At 45.6% G+C, this 22,360-nt stretch overlaps 1 protein-coding gene across 1 annotated transcript in view; it reads left to right on the forward strand.

Moving 5' to 3' along the window:
- The window catches only part of spire2 (spire-type actin nucleation factor 2), a 112,812-nt gene that overhangs the window by 51,935 nt on the left and 38,517 nt on the right, over nucleotides 1-22,360 (forward strand). Inside the window, exon 6 of the mRNA XM_072518061.1 lies at nucleotides 20,733-20,816. Within this exon, the coding sequence (XP_072374162.1) occupies nucleotides 20,733-20,816 (84 nt within the window). The remainder of the gene's footprint in view (nucleotides 1-20,732; nucleotides 20,817-22,360) is intronic.

Here is a 22,360-nt window from a genome sequence, read left to right on the forward strand (position 1 = left end):
CTCGCGCTCTCGCTTTTGCCTCCCCGCGCTCTCGCTTTTGCCTCCCCGCGCTCTCGCTATCGCCCCCACCGTGCAGCTCGCTTCCCCCCCGCGCCCTCTGCATTCGCCTGACCTGAACCTATCTACCCATTCCGTGTATCCATCAGCCATCCTCGCACTCATTTTCTAACGCACTCAAAACTTTTCACTCTTCCGGTGAATGGAGCCTTGTAAAAATACAGCAGGCAGTGATGCAAAAAGGGGACATGGGTTGGCTTCCTCCAACAATCCTGCGCTATGTAGAAGACCTCCAAGATCAGGTATGCTTGGCATTCCTGAAAAGACCCGGTTCAGAAGTCCGGGCCAGAAATGCCGAATTCTGACGTGTGTAAAACAAAAACAAGGGGTGGCTCGGTGGTTTGCATTGCTGCCTCATGGCGCCGAGGACCCGGGTTCAATCCCGGCTCTGAGGGGCTGGTTTAGTAAGGGCTAAATCGCTGGCTTTGAAAGCAGACCAAGGCAGGCCAGCATCACGGTTCAATTCCCGTACCAGCCTCCTCGAGCAGGCGCCGGAATGTGGCGACTAGGGGCTTTTCACAGTAACTTCATTTGAAGCTTACTTGTGACAATAAGCGATTTTCATTTCATTTCATTTCATTGTCCGTGTGGAAGTTTGCACATTCTCCCCATGTTTGCCTGGGTCTCACCCCCATAACACAAAAAGATGTGCAGGGTAGGTGGAGTGGCCACGCTAAATTGCCCTTCAACTGGAAAAAGAAAGAATTGGGTACTCTTAAATTTATTTTAAAACATTAAAAGAAAAACAATTAGGAGTGATGTGACAGTGATTATTGCTCCTCAGGAGTTTGGCTACATGACTTCACCAGTAGTACCTTGGTACTGCAGATTTTCTGTGCAGACTATAGAACTCTGCTGTTAAGATTCATGCTTCTGATAATCATAGGGGCAGCACAGTAGCACAGTGGTTAGCAGTGTGGCTTCACAGCTCCAGGGTCCTAGGTTCGATTCCCGGCTTGTGTCTGTCTGTGCGGAGTCTGCACGTTCTCCGCAGGTCTGCATGGGTTTCCTCCAGGTGCACCGGTTTCCTCCCACAGTCCAAAGATGTGCAGGTTAGGTGGATTGACCATGATAAATCGCCCTTAGTGTCCAAAAGGGTTGCGCTGGGTTGCAGGGATGGGTGGAGGTGTGGGCTTAGGTAGGGTGCTCTTTCCAAGGGCCGGTGCAGACTCGATGGGCTGACTGGCCTCCTTCTGCACTGTAAATTCTATGATATCATCATTTATGACGAACAGAAAGAGTTGCATTTTATCAATCAAATCCTCACGGTGAAGGAATAGCATTGGAATCAACTAGAGTAGAGCATTGTACCACCATCCTCTTTTAAATTCCCTTTTCCTGTTAAATACCAAGCACGTGTCTTGAAGAAGTTACTAAGGCTGACTGGGAAGTGTATTAAGGTTGATGGAGACAATCAAAAATTGATGGATGATTCAGCACAAAGTGATAATCATCAGCTCCCTCATTCTGTTTCATTCAGCAAGCCCAGAAACTTAAAAATGTCTAAAGCACTTAAAGACTTGCTGTTTAAACAACAATATTCATAAATGTATGAACCAAAACAAAGGCCATTAATCATAGTTCTCTGATCTGTTTTAATAGGGGTTCTAGCTCGTGTTACTCCTTTGTTTTTTAATTTTAATATTTTAAGAAAACAATTTTCCTTGATAAAAGCATGTATATTGCATCAGGTCACATGGTACACAGAGTGGGATATGTGGTGCGTTGGAGGCAGGTTCAGATGGAACAAGCGAAAGGGAATTCGACTCATCTGCAAAGGGAGAATGTGCCAGATTATGGGGAGAAGATGGGAGAATGGCACCAAGTGAATTGCTCATTTCGAGAGCTTGTGTTGACATGATGGGCTGAATGGCGTCCTCTGTGCTGCAACAATTCTGTGATTCATACATTGGAGTGTGTTGACAACAACGGCCATTTGTGAATCAATAACATTTGACAATAGTTTCCAGTATTTTGCTTGATAAAAGAGTTTTGCATGTATGCCGATTGACCTGGTCAGGACAGGGAGGCTTCACTTTGCCTTTTATCAGGGTGATCAAGATTTATGTGGGAGCTGCCTCTGTTCAGTGGGTCAACGGCAATAGTTCTGGATTGCCAGAGCACTTCCTGAGTTCTAGGCAAAGTCCGTATGCGTGATCAACAGGTGACATATCATTTGTCAGTTGCACTACTACTTGTAGTCTGTTTTTACTCACCTGTCGATAACCCGTGACCCACCCAATCATCCATTTCCACCCAGCTTAACCTAAGTATATGGCTTTCACTCAGTGTCACCCACTGAATGGACATCATGAAAAGGATCAGCTCCAGGTATGGTTTGAACACACATCCAGACGCACCCCTGGCCCTGTCCTGCCCCGTCATAATCACACACACGGGAAATCCTTCTCGAAAATGAATGTTTGCTGGCCATCCAAAGATGTTGCACTTGATTTGTGGGAGAATTTAACTGAGAAAATAATTTGAACTGGTCGCCATCGTTCCTCTGATTTAGCCACACATGATTTTGGATGGGCATACTAGGAGCAGGCGTGTAAAAATATTCACCATTGTGTTGATAGATAGTTTAATCGAAAATTAACTGACCAAACCAGAACAGCAGGAACAAAAGAAATGTTCTGTAGAAATACCCTTGCAAATGTTCATGGGATGATTCAGCACATTGTACTCTTGACACATTTCTAAATCTAATTTGAAGCTTGACTATTTGATTTTGTTTCTATTACTGATGATTATGTGGTGATACATCAGCACTGGTATTACACAAGAATGCAGCACGCCCATAAAACCCAATGTTAACTACCTGCATTCTTTTCATTTTTGTACCTAATAAAAGGCACCTCACCGGGCTTACTGCTTTTTATAAACCAATCAAAGCCGATTTTATTGTGTCCTGTTTGGATGGTGGCCATTCAGTCGCCCATAACCATCCTGGTTCCAAATGGTCTCACCATGGATATGTGCCTGCCCAACATTTCCCACATATAGATTGTCTTTAACATAATGCCACACCTTCTACCATTCTGCCTTCTTTTGAGAGCATCAGTCTTCAATGCACCTGCCCTGTTCACACCATCTGTCTATAATAAGCTCATTAAAGTACACAGGCCACACCTCTAAAAGCTGTTTATTTGTTGGGTGTGGGAAGAAGTGTACTGATTACGGAGCACCTGCTAATGTGAATAGAGCTTCCAGAAACGCTGAAGCTTATGCAGATCAATAATGTAAACATACTGCTCGTTCAGTACCAATTGTCATTAGTACTGTTTTATTACTAATTTTATCTTCAGACCCACCCACCTACTGCCATTTCCTGCTGGTTACCTGTGTGAGCTGTCGGGAAGTGTCTCACTGATTAAATAAAAAAATGGTGCACCAACATTAACTTTTGAAAACCTACAATACTCTGATCAATTAAACGTTGGGGCTGATTTTCAGCCCACGTTAGCAGTCAGTGAAAACGGCGACATGGGTGGAAAATCCTGTGAGAATCGGGAAAGGAAGCTCTTGCCAGTGAGATCACATTTTCCACGCTCCTCGCCGGTGACATAATGAGGTTCACACCTGGAAAGGGCGCGAACCTGGTTCAAAAATGTTTTGATGTTAATATACTTATTGAGCGCCCCCTGTCACATGATCTCTCCCCCTTACTGAACATATCGTCCCATTGGTGAGGTTTACAACAGGTTCTGAAAAACGTGAATCAGTCGAGGGGATTCCCCCGGGAGCGCAAAGTTATAGCCCCCGGGGGGGGAAGGAACATGCTTGGGAAGCGCCCTGGCACTGCCACCTGGCACATTTGGCAGTGCCAGTCTGGCAGTACCAACCTGTGCCTGGGCGGACCCTTTGCGTTATGTTTGTTGGAGGGGGAGGGGGGGGTAGACCCCCAATACTGACGGTGGTGAGGGGGAGGGGGAGAGCTCCTGTTGTAGTGAGAGCGCCCAATGCTAATGGTGGGGGGGACCTGGGGGATTAATGGGGGGCCTGGGGGATTGAGGGGGAATGGGGGAGGGGCTTGAGAGTGTCTGATGCCAATGGTGGTGCTGGGGATTGGGTGCGAGCCCCGATGCATACGAGGGAGGTTCCTCGTGTCCGTGGTGGGGTGACGGGATGTTTATTTTCTGAGCTGATCGGGGCACCATTTCTTTTTAAAACCCTGATCTCACTGGAGCCTGCTCAATCAGGCCCTGCCAAAGGGTTGGCGTAACACTGGACCTTATTTTTCAGAGATGCTTGAGATCTGGGTTAAAAACTGGGCTGTGCAGCTGGAGAGCTCCACGCTGGGTTTCAGTCGGAGTCTGACACTGAAAAAACATGGAAAAGTTCTGCCCGTTATTTTCAATGTTCAACTTAAATGTAGAAACAAGCCAGGGAGCAAGGTAGCAATGTAAAGGATAGCACAGTGAACATAAAGAAAACTAACAGCTGCAACATGAAGGGATTGCACTCCAATAAATGCTGCAGCATTGAGTCTACAGAAAGGAGTCATCTTTTTGTGCTATTTAACTTGCCACACATATAATGTCAGAAATGTTCTGAGGCACCTCACAGAGATGAAAACATGCTGAGCTGTGGTGGGAATGTGACTGTTCTCCTTTGTGGTCAAAAAGAGGTTTCAAGGGAACCTTTAAAAGAGGGACAGCAAGCAGAACTCTTCTGGTGCCACTTCAAGAATTTGGGGCCAAGACAGTTGAAGACTCTAAAGGCAAGAGGTGATCGAAACAGCCCAATAAAATTACTGGATATCTCATTATTTTCTACCTCCACCCCAGTCTGTGGGTGGGGAAGTCCCACATAAGCTGCGTGGAATGTTTAATGATTTAATTACATTCCTGTCCACTAGGTCTTGCATATTGTCCAACCCACAAATGTTCCTGGGCAGGTCAACATCACTGGAAACTAACAATGTGACCGACATTTGTTTTATGACTAGTTGAACCAGATAAAACCAGATTGTTTTGACTAGTGCTAACAGTCGAAAGGTATTTTGGATCAACTTAACAATAACATTTCAGAAATGTTTGTTTGCATGTTTCTGTGAGATCACAAGGTGTGGCATTAATCATAAGACACATCTTGAAGGCAGAAATGATGCTGGGTACCTGCCCGAGTTCCACCCTGCGCAAACCCGGACACACCCAGACTGTGAGAACCTGGATCCGATCCCATGCGTCCCGAGTCTACAAAATTATGAGGGGCATAGACAGAGTGGATAGTCAGAGGCTTTTCCCCAGGGTAGAGGGGTCAATTACTAGGGGGCATAGGTTTAAGGTGAGAGGGGCAAGGTTTAGAGTAGATGTACGAGGCAAGTTTTTTACGCAGAGGGTAGTGGGTGCCTGGAACTCTCTACCGGAGGAGGTGGTGGAGCAGGGACGATAGTGACATTTAAGGGGCATCTTGACAAATACATGAATAGGATGGGAATAGAGGGATACGGACCCAGGAAGTGTAGAAGATTGTAGTTTAGTCGGGCAGCATGGTCGGCACGGGCCTGGAGGGCTGAAGGGCCTGTACCTGTGCTGTACTTTTCTTTGTTCTTTGTTCTTTGTTGAGTGCCAGCTGTGGCTCAGTTGGCAGCACTCTGGTCTTTGAGTCACAAGGTTGTGAGATCAAGTCCCACTCCAGGGCTTGAGCACAAAGATCGAGGCTGACACTGAAGTGCAATAGGAATATTGTAGTGGTGCAGTCTTTTTAAATTTTTTTTAAAAAATTTATTCTCCTTTTTCACATTTTCTCCCACATTTACATCCATCAACAATAATCAGCAAGATATGTCAGTCCCCATAATAACAACGATCCCATCTACCCACCAACCCCCAAACCTCAACCCGCATGTTTACATAAACAAATGACAACAAGGAATCAGGAATTACCCGTAGTCACCCTTAATCTTACACAGCTCTCCCCCGCCCCCCCCCCCCCCAACCCACCGCAGGTCTCCAGCTCCTCCTGTCCACTGCCTCTTGTAAAACTCCTCCTCCCAACCTCGGTTCCCTCCCCCCAACTTTCCACCCCGGCTAGACCACTCGGACCCTGTTCCGCCAGGCTCCGATGGCCGCAGCCCCTCCCCCCACCTCACTCCCGTTCACTGGTCGGCTTTATCCGGCCAGCGTGGAGGCCCCCGCCCGGGTCCCTTTCCCACTTGCCCGGCCCCAGGAAAGCCCAAAGATCCCCTTTTAGCACACAAACTCCACATATCCACCTGCAGTCCAAAGAGTCCTCATTTCGAGTGAAAGTCCCATCACTTCCCTTGTCCAAATATATACAACATTGGCTCCTTTAGCCCCTACACCCGCGCGCAGTGAAGCAAAAAAGAAGAAAATACAGTCATGAGGTTACATCGGCACATGGCCATTCCTCAATTTGTCAGTTCTGCCACAGTCCTTCTGCTTTCGCAAACTCCTCTGCTGCTTCCGCCGTTCCAAAATAAAAGTCCCTGAGCTTGTAAGTCACCCTCAGCTTCGCTGGATATACAATGCCGCACCGCACCTTGCTAATGTACAGTGCCCTCTTCACCTGGTTGAAGGCAGCCCGCCTCCTTGCCAGCTACACCGTAAAGTCCTGGTATACATGTATACCAGCTCCAGCCCACTGCACCACCCGCTTCTGCTTGGCCCAGCTCAGGACCTTCTCCTTCACACTGTACCTACGGAAGCACGGAGTCACTGCCCTTGGCGGCTCACTCGCCTTTGGTACAGGCCTCCACGACCGATGAGCCCGATCCAGTTTATATCAGGAGAGATCCTCCCCCTCCCCCAATAGTTTTGCCAGCATCGCGGCAAAATACTCAGTCGGCTTCGGTCCTTCAACTCCTTCAGGCAGCCCCACAATCCTCAAAGTCTGTCGCCTGGATCTGTTTTCCAGGTCTTCCATTTTTCCTCGCAGATCCTTGTTAGTATCCATCACCTTCCGCATCTCTTTCCCCATCGAGGCAAGTTGATCACCGTGCTGCGATAACGTCTCCTCCACTTCCTTCAGCGCCTCCCCTTGCTCTCGCACCTCCGCCACTGCGCTCGCCACCTCTGTCCTCACCGGGGAAACCGCCTCCTCCACCAGCACACTCAAAACCTCCCTCATCTCCTTCCTCACCGTCTCCATACATTTCGCAATCTGCGCCAACTGCTTTTCAAATTCCGCAGCCATCACCTTAGTTATTTCTTCAGCCGTGAGCAGTGCGGCCTTCCCTGGTGTTCCAGCCTCCATTTTCCTTGGTGACCCCGCGGTGACCTTGCCACTCCCCGACGGACCTTCAGCTGTTTTTCTTTTCCGGCCGCTTTCTTGCTCACCCTCGACATTTTCCTTTGTTCTTTTTTTCCTCCTGTGTCTTCACTGTGCCTTCTCCCTTCTTCTGCCGCCTCCGCGGACCCTGGGACCGGGCTTAAAGCCCCAAAAATGCCGTTCCCGAACGGGAGCCCTCCATTGTGCGGCCGCCTCCCGCCCGCCGTCACCGGAAGTCCTAGTGGTGCAGTCTTTCCGGTGAGACGTCAGCGCAAGGCCCTGGCAGCCTGTCAGGTGGATGTAAATGATCCCATGGCAATATTTCGAAGAACTGCAGAGTTATCCCTGCCGCCCTGGTGATATTCCCCCCCCCCCCCCCCCCCATAATCAAACCAGTTATCTGGTCATTATCACATTGCTCTTTTTGGATTTTCTGTGTGCACACTGGCTACCGCGTTTCTAACATCACCATAGTGACTACACTTCATTGGCTGTAAAACTTTGTGACAGCAGTGAAAGATCTGATAAAATGCAAAAGGCAATGTTACCCAGCACCCCGTCCTCGCCAACTTCCATTTATGCCTCATCCTAAAGCGATTGACTTTGGATTTTGAATTTCTCCGTCTTGTTTACAGATGTCTTCACTATCTTGCCAGACACTGTGCCACGCGCGTCACCCAGATTTTCCTCCACAAATTGGGTGTGATTTTCCGAGCAATTGACTTTTGGCCGTTCTTCAAATTTTCCTGCCCCGCACGCGACGTGCTGGCAGAAACTGGAAAATCCCGGCCATTGCTTGCACCAAGCTGAGGAGTTTATCCACAGGAAAATAATCTGGTCTAGTGAAAGGTTCAAAGGAGCAGAAAGAATGGCCTGGATTCTGCTGTAGAAATAACAAGTGATGCCAATAGCGCTCAATGTTACTTAAGTGGTAATCAGACAGCAACTTCTGATGACTGCATATGGACAGTTAAATGTGGAAAATCATGAGTTGTTATCCAAGTGGCCTTGCTCCTTCAAAAGCTGGAGGATAATCCCATCTCACCCACTGACACACTGTTCAAGTACATGAACAGTGTGAAATTTCAACACTTCTTCAAGAAGGACTAAATCCGCTGGGAGATGTTGGGGTTTGTCCATTCCAGTGTATAGGCCCTTTTTAATCGTATGTTGAAGCTTAATTACTGCCAAACAATTTTTGTGGCACTGAAAATGACCAACGTTTATATTCCGTCAGGTATCAATTATTGTTGGAGATTTAAAGAAGTTAAAAAGCTGTAATTTTCCCGTTCATTTTTGTTTTCTGTCTCTTTTATCTCTATCTCAATCCCACCTTTCTTTCCCTCTGCTTTCTGGCTCTGATTTGCATTAAATGTCCGAACTGACATTTCCAGGTTTAAGACTTTCTGTTTTCATTGACGATTCTGTGACCTGGATTGTCTGTGGCGTTACACAGTTCACACAGGCCCTCTCCCCTTCCCTATAAATGGCATTCTACTGTTTTGGATTTGAAAATAACATTGTGTTGCGATGCAAATTCCCAGAGAAAGTCTGAGGGCAAGCAGAAGTGTAATGAACAGCTGGTGCTGTTTGTTCACTGTTGAGGCTAAAATCCCATAAATAAAACTCTAAACACTAAGTCTAAATTCACAAAATCATTAATCTTAAATAAGCAATCCACCTTTCTTAACTTTGGTCTGACATTACTGTTTTACTCTGTTCTTACACTATCGATTCAGTGGATTTCTCTTCAGACGTTATCCAGCCTATGATTCTGTATATCTTCGTTTGCAGCCTGTGATATTGAGAAGATTACTGTTTCTCTACTGAGCAAAATCTGATCTTCTGCTGTTGAAATATAAATAAACAGAGTCGGGAGTTTGCAGCCCTGTTTTTTTAAAGTTATATTTACTGAGGTTTTATATTTTAACAAACAATGCAAACAAACCACAGGAATGGTGCAGCACCGTAAGAAAAAGTAAAGGCTCAACATGAATACAGAGGGAAACAGGAGAACAGCAATACAACTGGGTCAATACAGTCATTCGACATAACTTGATACCTCTGCAAGCCCCACCAGAGAAGAAGGGCGGCGATTGCTCATATTTATCACGAGAGTTCGGGCTAGATTTCTTTTGCGCCATGTTCGGCCGTGCACCAATATACATGTCCCTTAACTCCAGCAGCACCACCATCTCCTTCCCTCAGATACCAGGCCGTTGGTGCTTCTGCTAGATTCAATCACAGATTCATTATCCCCCACCTACAATTTAAAAAAACAAAGACAATTTGCTAAAACCCCAGTTTTAAAGGGATGATACATATATTCCACACAGTGCAACATAACCCCAGTCTCTGGCCCAGTACAGAAGCAACATCATTCCATACAATTATACAGAGAGCAGCTACAGATTCGAAGTATGATCAGTGCCATCTTCACCTCCCCAACAAAGGTACGAGGAACCACTAGGAGTGAATCACAGGTAACAAAGGGTCAGGACACAATCGTGAGCCTATATTACCTCGGCGCACGCTCACCATCATTGATGAGAAAGAGAAAAAAAAGACTGTTCAATCAAATAAATAAGCTTCCCGACCACAACGGGTGTGGGGGTTGGCAACAGGGCATCGACTAAAGTACGGAACTCGGCTCAACCCCGGGACCCTGTGCACAGGGGTCCTCTCGGGATGTTCCCAGTAAGCCTTCAAGAAAGGACATCCAAAGCTCCGGGGGGGCAACAGAACACCAACAACAGCACCGGACCTGGACTAGCCCAGTGCGCTCCCAACACAAAAAAGCCAGCACCCAAGACCTCCAGCACACCCTAAAACCCCAGCTGGTCCAGCATCTCCTCAACCACACCCAGAGCAGCGCACCTCCCCCACGGCTAGCAAAAAAAAGATTACGCCAGTCCCAACTAGGAAGACCCCATCACCAAAGAGAAGCAGAATTGTCTAGGCACCCAACAACGCGACAGCTTCCTGCAGTAAAGAATTCCACAGATTCACTACCATCGAAGAGAAGAAATTCCTCTCTGTCTTAAATGGGCAACCCCTTACTCTGGTCCTAGATCCTCCCACAAGGGAAACAACCTCTCAACATATACCCTGGCAAGTCCCAGAGAACCCTCTGTGCCTCAATAAGGTCACCTCTCATTCTTCTAAACTCCAATGTTTGCAAACCCAATCTACTCAATCTTTCTTCATAAGAAAATCCTAAATACCAGGGATCAACTGAGTGAACCTTCACTGGACTGCCTCCAACGCCTGTATATATTTCCTTAGATAAAGGGACCAAACTATTCACAGTATGGTGGCACATTGGTTAGCACTGCTGCCTCACCACGCCAGGCACCCGGGTTCATTTCCAGCCTTGGTGACTGACTGTGGAGTTTGCACATTCTCCCCATGTCTGCGTGGGTTTCCTCCAGGTGCTCCGGTTTCCTCCCACAGTCCAAAGATGTGCAGGTTAGTGCATTGGCCACACTAAATTACCCCTTAGTATCCAAAGGGTTTGGTGGGGTTACGGGGATAGGGCAGGGGAGTGGGCCTAAATAGGGTGCTCTTTAGGAGTGCCGGTGCAGACCTGATGGGCCGAATGGCCTATTCCAGATGTAGTTTAACTAGTGCCTTGTATGGTTTTAGCAGGACTTCTCTATTTTTATACTCCATTGCCTTTGAAATAAAGGCAAACATTCCATTTGATTTCCCAATTATGTGCTGAACCTGCAAGCTAGCTTTTTGAGATTTAGGCACGAGTTCCCCCAAATCCCTCTGAACTGAAGCTTTCTGCAGTCTTTCTCCATTTAAATAATATTCAGCTCCTTTATTCTTCCTACTAAAGTGCATAACTTCACATTTTCCAACTTCTGCCAAGTTTTACCCACTCACCTAACCTGCGTATATCCCTCTGTAGACTATTTGTGTCATTCCCACCACTTGCCTTACCATACAAGGCACTAGTTAAACTACATCTGGAATAGAATCATAGAAACCCTACAGTGCGGAAGGAAGCCATTCGGCCCATCTATTTTTGTGTCATCCACAAACTTAGCAATAGTGGAATCACTTCCCTCGTCCAAGACTTCATATATATTGTGAATAATTGTGGCCACAGCACAAATCCCTATGGCACTCCACGAGTTGCAGGTTGCCATCCTGAAAATGTTCCTCTTATCCCAACTCTCTGTCTTTTATCAGTTAGCCAATCCTCTATCCATGATAATATACTACCTCCAACACCATGGGCTCTCATCTTATTAAGTAGCCTATTGTGTGGCACCTTATCAAACCCAGATGAAGAACAACAGCTCGAGCGAAAAATGAAGAGGAAAAATCTGCTCAATCAAAACAAAAATGAAAAAGCGTCCTGATCATAAGGGGTGGGTGTCAAGCGAAGTGCAGGACTCGGCTCAACCCTAGCTCCCATGCACAGAAGAGTCCCCTCAGAGTGTCCCAAATAAGTGCTTTCGAGAAAGGACAACCTAAGCTCCAGGGGGCAGCAGGATACCAACCACAGCACCGGACCTGGCCTAACTTGACACCCTCTGGCATGCAAATATTAGCTGCCCCAGGACCCACAGAACACCTCAAAACCTATACCCCAGCCGGCCCTGCATCTCTTCAACCACACCCAGGGCAGTGCACCTCCCCCACTGAATAGCACACTGCTCACACAGATGAAGGGAAGAAAAAACTAATTGAAGGGAAAAACACCCGTGTTAGTCTAGGAACAATCAACAAATCAATCAAGAATCAACCGAGCCCATTTCAGCAGCCGCCAACACTCTATTCCCTAAAAAAGACGACCTCAATGAAAAGTCAGATGGTACCCTATCCTCCCCAGGATGAATAATCTGCCCGGGCCATCGCCGGTGATAGAAATTAGGATTCTTAAATTTAAAATAACAAAAAGCTAAGCAAAAACCTGATACAGTCAGCTCAAACCGGGGGACTATCCTCCACCTAAGCAGGGGCTTAACTATCCCGAACATCCAACTCCACACCAACCATTCACTCATCACCCTGCCGTGGCTCCACTCAGCTTCACCATCAACGAGATAAGGAGTGTCCAAAATATACTCTCTTCCCATAACCGCAAAGATAACTGGACATTAAAAAAAAGGAGTAAAATTCTGCACAGACCACATATATCTCAGAATCAATTTAGTATGGTTTTTGATAAAACAGGATTATGCCCTCATGTTCACACCTCACATGTCCTTGCAGGAGAAAAGACAACAACAGATAATCAACAGCATAATTATAAGGGGCTGGTTTAGCTCACTGGGCTAAATCGCTGGCTTTTAAAGCAGACCAAGGCAGGCCAGCAGCACGGTTCAATTCCCGTACCAGCCTCCCCGAACAGGCGCCGGAATGTGGCGACTAGGGGCTTTCCACAGTAACTTCATTGAAGCCTACTTGTGACAATAAAGCAATTTTCATTTCATAAGAGAGTAACATCCAGGATTGCTGAAGAACCACAGGCTAATAACACCATCAATGTGGTCGCAGGAGGCCAACTGACCACAGGCCTCAAAGACCAGATACATCGATGTGGAGATGCTCTCATTCCAAACATTGTCTGGCATCTTTGAATTTGTCTATATATGTGTTTCTGGAACAGACCTCTTCATTCACTTGAGGAAGGAGCAGCGCTCCGAAAGCTAGTGACATCGAAACAAACCTGTTGGACTTTAACCTGGTGTTGTAAGACTTCGTACTGTGCTCACCAGATACATCGTGCTCTGTCAAACCCGATATGCCCAAATCAGGATTACTAAAGCATGGTAGCCATTCTTCAAACCCTGCCCGGAACTCGCCTCTCACGTCCCATCAGAAACCGAACACATGGACACTTCTTGCTCAGCCCCTTTCTCCTGAATCAGTCAGGATACGGAACAGGCCATGCAGCAGGATCTCACTGAACCGAAGGCGGGCCCTCACCAGGGAAAGGGCTCTATCAAATGCACGGATTCTCTCCTGCGCCTCCACCATTCTCTCAAGGATACTTCGCAGTTCCTCAAGGTGAGCACCAAAGACCTGTGACACTGGGCCGAGATCACCGTCCAGATCAACACTCTCCGAGGCGGTCATCATCCCGAGGCCCACTGCACCACCAAGGTGCAGACCTCATCAGCAACAATGCCACTGCAAGCTGGGCCCCGCCACTGCCAACTCCGACTGCCTCAATCCCACGAGGATTCTTTGCGGCTCAACTCTGCTCCTCATGGCAAAACTCCACCAGAATCATGCAGGGACATATTCCCAAGCATTAGGCCCAAAAAAAGGCAATTATAAAATGTGCACAAGGATAAAGTAGAGGGTAAAAATACGGGCGGAGCCAGAGCTTGTGAAAACGCAGCCACTTCCGCGCTCGCATCACTTGATCCCCCTGCAGACCAGTTTTAAAATCACTACCACCTAAATGAACTGTAGAACAGTAAAGCGATCTGTCCGTCAGTCAGTCCACTGACTAGCAGTTGTTTCTGACCTGTGAGGCACAGCAGAGCCATCCAATCCTTGGAGGTGCTGCTGAGAAGGGTCACCAGCTCCAATGTTAGCGAGCCTCACCTTTCAACCCTTTTTGTGCACATTCAACGCATGACTAAAAATTGCAGCTAGATTGTACGTGCATTATGTAAAGGGATTGTACAGATTAACGGCATTTATTTCTCCCTTTCCGCACCTTACTCTATTGGATGGAGAAAATGAGGTAAAGGTTTTAAATAATAAATTTTGGGGTTGGAGATTGTGAAAGCCACATTTACACTCATTGTGGAGGGTAAATCCGGGTCAGATTCCTGGACGTTTGAATTCCAGCCAGCAGTGAGGTCGTGGGGAGCAGGGCAGGTGCTATATGAGCTGAGCTATGTCAAGGAAGTGTCTTCAGAGGCATTTCCACCCGAGGAAATTCCCCCCCCACTACATCTTTGAACTGCCTCAGCAGAACTCGCTTCAAATGAGAGTTGATGTGGGTCCCTGGAACCTTTTTAAAGACCCCAAACTTCATTCGAGTAGGGTACTTGTTCTCGGGGTAAGAGTGGGGATTGGAGGTAGGGATGGATGATGTTGAATATCTTCTCTAATTGAAATCACATCAGTGCCCACAGAAGGGGGCGGCACGGAGGCACAGTGGTTGGCATCACTTCCTCACAGTGCCAGGGACCGGGGTCCAATTCCAGCCTTGGGTGACTGTGCGGAGTTTGCAAGTTCTCCCCATATCTGCATGAGTTTCCATTGGGTGATCCAGTTTCCTTCCACAGTCCAAAGATGTGAAAGTTAGATGGATTGACCATGATTAATTCATGGGATTAAGGTGAGAGGGCGGAGAAGACTTCAGGAAGTCAAGTGTTGTTCACACCCCTGTCTGCATCAACGGGGCCGAGGTGGAGATGGTTGGTAGCTTCAAATTCTTAGGTGTGCAGTCCCCGAGCGAGCGGGTTTAGCCGCCTGTTCCCCAGCACTCGCAGTGCCGAGAAACACCTGATTGTTCAACGCAACTCGCTTTGAATAAGGGGCCTGAACGGGGAACGCGCGGCCGAGGCCGCACATAGCCCCGTTTTTTACAACGGGAAGCTCCGCTTGCTGGAGCTCCCCATTGTAGAGAGAGATTGGGACGCCATTTAATAATGGCACCCCGATCTCCAAGGCCCATAAAAAAATCCTCCCCTCCCCCTCCACAGCCCCAGCCCAAACGCAACATGGGAGGTGTCATGATATTCAGGTAAACATCATGGTGCAAACATACACACATACTGATGGACAGATCAATGGACCAATCAACACACACACAACACCACAGCCAATCACAGGCAAGAGCATACACACTACAAAACAGGGAACACGACACTTCCCGCGCAGTCCAGCAGGAGACAGCTCAGGGCACCGAGCTCACAGCAAGCCACTCAGACATCCACCATGTGCTGAGTGCCTCTCCGAGATAGTGTTAGGAATAGATCCACAGATTCAAGGGTTATGATCGAAGCTCAGTAACCAGTTTACCACTGTAAATATATGTTCGTAATAAAACTGAGTTGTACCATTCGCAACCGTGTTGGTTCGTCTGTGTAGCAGAGCACCCAACACATCAGGAGGGTCGCCCGTCCCCTCAACACCCACGCCAGGCAACCGCGGCCCTATTGCGTGCGCGCACTAAATGGCACCTTGGCAGTGCCCTGGACACCTTAGCATTGCCAGGATGGCACCCAAGTGGCACTGCCAAGGTATCCAGTTGCACCAACAGTGCCAAGGCACCACGCCCAAAGGGCATGCAGCTGGGGACCTCCGATCCCCTTGCAGACCCCCATAAGTGCTGTTCCATCTGACCCCCGTTTGTGGTGACCAGTACCAAACGGCACCCGCACAAAGCTCCCCAAGGCGAAGGGATTGAGTCTCAAAGCCTCGGGTACCTCAGGAATCTGCACATTAGAGTTGGGCTTACTGTCTCGCTCTATCATGCAGATTTGGCATAAACTGATCCTGCCCATTGTGGGCGGGATTCCCCTTGCACCGTTTCACGAGATTGCTTTGAATCTCGCAAGGTGTTGGGAGCTGAATAGATCCCGGGAGATCGCGCCCTAGGTATTTACATTGTGTATTTATCGTATGTACTATGTTTTTTCATGCATGGAACAATCTATCAGGACTGTATGCAGAACAATGCTTTTAACTGTACCACCGTACACCCAACAATGAATCTAAATCTAGGTCGAGTGATCTTTCGGAGGGTTGGTGTAGACGATGGGCCGAATGGCCTCCTTCTGCACTGTAGGAATTCTATGGATTCTAAGCACTGCACCGTAGAAATATGGATTGGCTGAGGCAAGGGTGGCCACTGATGATGCACACTTTCAAAGGTTTGTGCCCACCTGTATTGTAGAATTTTCTGTTCCCAGAATTTGGGTCACGCCCTTGAGGACCCGAGGTTTTCCTCCTCGAGACCTGGTAAAACTAGGCATAAAGGGCGGCACGCTAGCACATTGATTATCACTGTTGCTTCACAGTGCCAGGGACCCGGGTTCAATTCCCGGCTTGGGTCACTGTCTGTGCCGAATCTGCACGTTCTCCCTGTGTCTGCGTGGGTTTCTCCGGGTGCTCCAGTTTCCTCCCATAAGTCCCGAAAGACGTGCTTGTTCGGTGAATTGGACATTCTGAATTCTCCCTCGGTGTACCCGAACAGGCGCCGGAATGTGGCAACTAGGGTCTTTTCACAGTAACTTGCAGTGTTAATGTAAGCCTACTTGTGACACAAATAAAGATTATTATAATTAGATGCAATGGTCAAATCGCCATCCATTTATACTCGGGTTTCGCATTGTGACCCTACAACTGGCTTTTGGAGCACAGGGTGCCCATAAAAGGTTCCTGACACTTGTTTCAGACACCCTGGGTACTTGAAAACACACATGCTCCCCACTGGCAACCTGTGACCCTGTTGTGCAAATCAGGCATAAGAGTTTCTGACCCACCTTTCAGTTTCGTGCCCCCCCCCCCCCCCCCCCCACCACAAAACTCTGCAGAACAAAGGTTACATTTCTCTCCCACATGCACTGAAATAACCTCAGGAGAACATCTATTTATTTCAGTGTGTATCTATTAACAATGATTTAAGTGAGGTGCACATGAAAATCACTTGTCATTGTGTACACCCATTGAGAAGGCTGTCTTTGGGAGTCATTGAAAAAAGGATGAGTGTTTCACATGAATCTGCAATAATGCGAGATTCATAAAAATGTGCCAACTCCTGAAGAGTCTGCTGGAATTAATTTTGGGTTTATGAATGAAATCCTCAGTTCTGCATCTCGCCATTGAATGAAATAGTAAAAAGGAACAGAAGAGTTTTCAAACATCCTGCCACGATGCCGATTTGCTTAAGAAAAGCACAGACTCTCTGACTCCATGTTGCAGATTCACAGAAACCATTTAAAACAGAACGATAATCCAATGCATTTTACAGAGAGTACAGCAGGCACTGGACTTGGACCAAGAGTTACATCATTTTCTCACCTTTCAGATTGCCAATAAACTGTCCATTCGCCATGGCACTTTAGATCGTTAGGCGGCATGGTGGCACAGCGGTTAGCACTGCTGCCTCACAGCTCTAGGATCCCAGGTTCAATTCTGGCCACGGGTGACTGTCTATGTGGAGTTTGCACTTCCTCCCCGTGTGTGCGTGGGTTTCCTCCGGGTGCTCCGGTTTCCTCCCACAGCCCAAAGATGTGCAGGTTAGATGGATTGGCCATGCTAAATTGCCCCTTAGTGTCCAAAATGTTAGGTAGGGTTACAGGGATAGGGTGGAGGTGTGGTCTGAAGTAGGGTGCTGTTTCCAAGGGCCGGTGCAGACTCAATGGGCTGACTGGCCTCCTTCTGCACTGTAAATTCTATAATGATTCTATGATCCTGCGATTTTTGTATTTTCTAGTTATTTACGGCATTTTGTCCATGGTCATCGCAAGTGTTTTATCAGATTAATCATTCCATGATAAGGACGGTTAACTCTCTTCTGGGGGAGCACTTGCATTGCAATCAGGTGTTATCTTTATTGTGTAATGTAGGTAATAAAATATCTAATAGTGCAGGAAAATCACATTATGCAAGCAGAAAATAAAAATGAGTTATGAACAGATGATATTTCAATAATTCAACAATGATCACATTGCTCTTTTTGCATGAACGTCCTTGCAAATTGCAGCATGGCACACATCAGAAGTCAACCCACATGCACACAACAGAAAAATCGTAATTACAGATTTAAGAGGGGTTTAAATCTGTAATTAAATTAGGATTATTCTGCCACATCACCTTGAACCACTCCGTTTCAATTTAAAATACTCATCAAGAAGTGACAAATATATTTTTTACCCACAAATTCACTTCATTGCTGTCAAACACTGTCTGTTGCTGACCATTCAACAAACAGGAGATCAAAGAGACACATGGTGATGCCTGAGAAGTTTTTTCTTTGATTATTTATTACTTTATGATGATTCCCAGGCATCTGCTATCTTGTATAACAGCACAAGTGTCTTCAGATTCAGATGAACTTGGATTAAAAAACAAGATCTTAGAATTGCCAATGAGCTGCAGAACTTTGGTGTCAAATTGGCATCAACAACTTGGCTAGCACTATCTCATGACACGACCACAATTGTAGAAGGCAAACTGTCTTTTTTTCATTTAACAATTCCTACATATTGCAAAAGTGAGAAGTTTTGTGAAAATTATCTTGAACTTAAAAGTTCAGAATAGTGACAAAGCTGTTTTCTGCACATGCCACGTTTGTACACAGTCAAGTCCATAATTTGAAATGGGTATCTCATTTAGAATTTATTTGGATTCAAGCAATGAGCTTTGGATGGGGACCATGATCAGGGTGCTCCTGATGGACAGATATGCTATTTTGCACAAAGTCTATTATTGGTCTGATGTTTGGAAAACCCTTGCATGGGTTTTTTTGAACAAGGCCAAAGCAGAGAATGTTCCTTCTGATTTCTATTTCTTAATATATATTTAGAGTACCAATTTTTTTTTTCCAATTAAGGGTTAATTTAGCATGGCCAATACACCTACCCTGCACATCTTTTTGAGTTGTAGGGGTAGAACCCACGCAGACACAGGGAGAATGTACAAACTCCACACAGTGACCTGGGGCTGGGATCGAACCCTGTGGTGTTCTTTATGTTGCTAAATTCAGGATGGGTTGGCGTAGTGTTCATAAAGACCACAAAATAGCATTAACTTGAACAAAGCTATAAATTTATAAACACTAATTTGGATTCAACACTTACTCCTAGATATTACACAGTTGATAATAAACATATAATCTACACTCATCTACTACTAATCTCTACACTATAACATTAACTATGATCTGCTCGCACTCATACTATCTTTCCTTTATTCTGCTCTCTAGCCTTCTCAAACTCTCACCCAAAAGGCGATGTCTTACATACTTGTACATCTAGCTCCCTGTAGTGGTTGAGTTATACATTTCATTAACCCCTGCAGTTCTTACATTTATGATAATACCACAGGTGCCGTGAGGCAACAGTGCTAACCAATGCGCCACCGTGCTGCCCTATTCCTTTTGATTTCTAGTGCAAAGATCAAAATTGTAGGATAAATGTAAAGAGTGAAGTAAGGATCTGCTCATGGTCTTCACTGAAAAGTGAATGTTAAACATCTACCCAAAATATTTTTAAGACGCCGGTTTAAGTATGCGATCATGCGGTATTGGGTCTTTGGGGTGTTCATTTTTTATCATTACAATGGGTGTTCAAAGTGTTGTGTGTCTATACAGTGAGCACTAAAATATTAGAAAACTTAGGTGAACTAAAATCAAATGGCAAAAGATTTCCAACTCTTCAAAATTAGCCTCACACTGACATTTTTAGATTGAAGATAAAAATTTGCATGCCAAAATGCATTCTATTAATTTAAATCTCTTAATATTTAGCAGCCTGCTTGATTGACACGCCTTCAACAAACATTCACTCCCTTCACCGACAAACAGTGGCAGCAGTGTGTACCATCTACAAGATGCACTGCAAGAACTCACCAGCAGTCCTTGGGCACTTCGAAACCCACAACCACTACTATCTAGAAGGATAAGGGCAGCAGACACATGGGAATACCTGCAGGTTCCCCTTCAAGCCACACACCGTCCTGACTTGGAAATATATTGCCATTCCTTCACTGTCAGTGGGTCAAAATGAATACAAAAATAAATTAATTTTTGAAATCTTCAAGAAAGCACGTGCAATTAAATGTTCACTTTTAAACTCTCTCAGTCAGTCTTGTCTAGAGCAAAAAGCCCTTCTAGACTATTTCTTCCAGTTTACAGCTTTTGCCTGTGTATATATCCTGATGAGCATTACCTCACTGAAGAATGATATGTACCAGGTAAACAGGGACACTGACAATAATTCCCAGCTTTTTGTTACTGTGATTAATCAAACCTGTGATTAGAAGAAGTGATTCTGTGATTCTTTAGAGGTAGGAATATAATTTAACCTGGAGATTACATCAGTAAATAGCACTAGTTTTTGTTTAACAGCTTTATTTATCCTGTCTCATTTGGTGTAATAGAGGACCATCCAAGAAGACTACATTTGTTACATGTCATCTTTGCAGGCTTTCTTCACATTATTTAAATTAAGATTTGATAATCTCGCCATTCTTTTCTTTGTGTAAATGTGAATGCTGACAATAGACATGCCATATGGAGTTTTAAAAAAATATCTTGAGGAGACACTCTGGGAAGCTTGCTGAATTATTTTTAATTTTCGACATACAGAAAATGCCCTGCTCCTCGGAGGAATGGAAGTGAACAAATCACAGGAATAGAGCCGAGAATATAGCACATATGCTGCAATGTCATTCTGAATCTCACCCTTCTATCATAATACAGTGTTTTCATTCCTGTTGTGTTCCAGATGCTGAAAAAGATGCAGGTTGGAGAACCACAGACACAGGAGAGTCCACTGGTAGAATTGGACAACCTGAACCATACAGACTGGGTGAGGAGTATATATTTATGATTATTTGATGATACGTGCATTCATAAAAGAATCTCAAGAGGCTGATTTTCATCTCATTTGGTCCGAGCATGATGTACTTTCACGTGAGGCATTGTCCTCTTGGAGGATTTTACTTTATGAAATTTCCCTAATAGGTCGGAATCAAAAGGTTTCTGAAAGTTTTTAATAGAAATAATAGTTCATATTGCTAAATGTTCTCCTCATCCTTGGCAAATCGAGACTGGAGTTACGGTGAACAAAGCTGCTTTAACTCACCAGGCTGCCTTCTGAAATTTTTGCCATGTTTAAGTAGCATGTACAGCCCTGGGTCATGAAATCTTGGCAGAAAAGCAGCAGAAAGGGAGAGGTGTTTAATTGCACAAACACATAAAAACTTATTGATAAAGTAATGAAACTGGAATAGTGCATGGTCCATAATATATTTTTGAAAGTTAACCTTGTGATGCCCTGAATTCTGAAACTCGATCACAGATTAAATTGTCATCCAGCAGATGCAAAAACAGATCACATGCACAAACATTACTGCAATCTCAAAAAAAACTCTGAATTTACCACTGTGTTTAACCACAATTGTGCACTAAACACTTACACCATTTGGAGTGAAATTATCTAAGGGTTTTCCCAACCCAATGCACTCCAATTCCCATTCTCTTTGTGGTGCGCTAAGGCAGATTTTGGTCCATTTCCATAGCTAGTCATTCCTGGGACAAATCGCTAGCCAGTCACCAGACACTTATAACTTGAGGGATGCCGCTTCACATCAAATATGGCTGATCAGGAGACTCTTTTGCTCTTACCACCATCTATTGGCATGTTGGAAGGATTTGCGTGTTGACACACTTGACCTGTTTAACCACATTATGACTGCACCTTCCTTGGTCATTGAGTCCTGGGGTGGGACTCAAACCAGGAGTTTCTGGCTCAGAGACAGGGGTGCTTCCCACTGCGTCACAAGAACTCCTAACACAATGTGCTACATGTACAAAATCCTGTTAGTGCATTTTTGTGACTTGAATTCTTTCTATTTTGTAAATGAAAACATTGTTTATAAATGTATAAATTTAAATTGGTGACGCAACTTGATTTGTAAATGATTTTGTAACTTTGACACCCAGCACTCGAGAAACTGATTGGATCAGCTGTGTGCTGATTTAATGTCCCACCCAGTGAAGTCAGGCATTGGAAAAACCAGCATTGCACCAAATCATTTGGATTCCTCGCGTGCCAAGATTTTAAAAATCACCCACCCCGGTACCCCATCCCCAAAATTGATGCAAATGGGAATCATGGCTAACATCAGGGAAGTGGGTACCATTCACAATTCCTCAGATACAGAAGAAGACCGTGAGCGTATGCATCAAGACCGGGACAAAATTCAAGCTTGAACTGATAAGTGGCAAGCAACACTCGCGTCACACAAGTGCCAGGCAATGACCACCTTCAGCAAAAGAGAATCTAACCATTTCCCCTTGAGATTCAATAGCATTACCATCACTGGATCCCACACCAACATCCTGGTTTAG

This window comes from Scyliorhinus torazame, chromosome 10, assembly GCF_047496885.1.
Source record: "Scyliorhinus torazame isolate Kashiwa2021f chromosome 10, sScyTor2.1, whole genome shotgun sequence".
Classification (NCBI taxonomy): domain Eukaryota; kingdom Metazoa; phylum Chordata; class Chondrichthyes; order Carcharhiniformes; family Scyliorhinidae; genus Scyliorhinus; species Scyliorhinus torazame.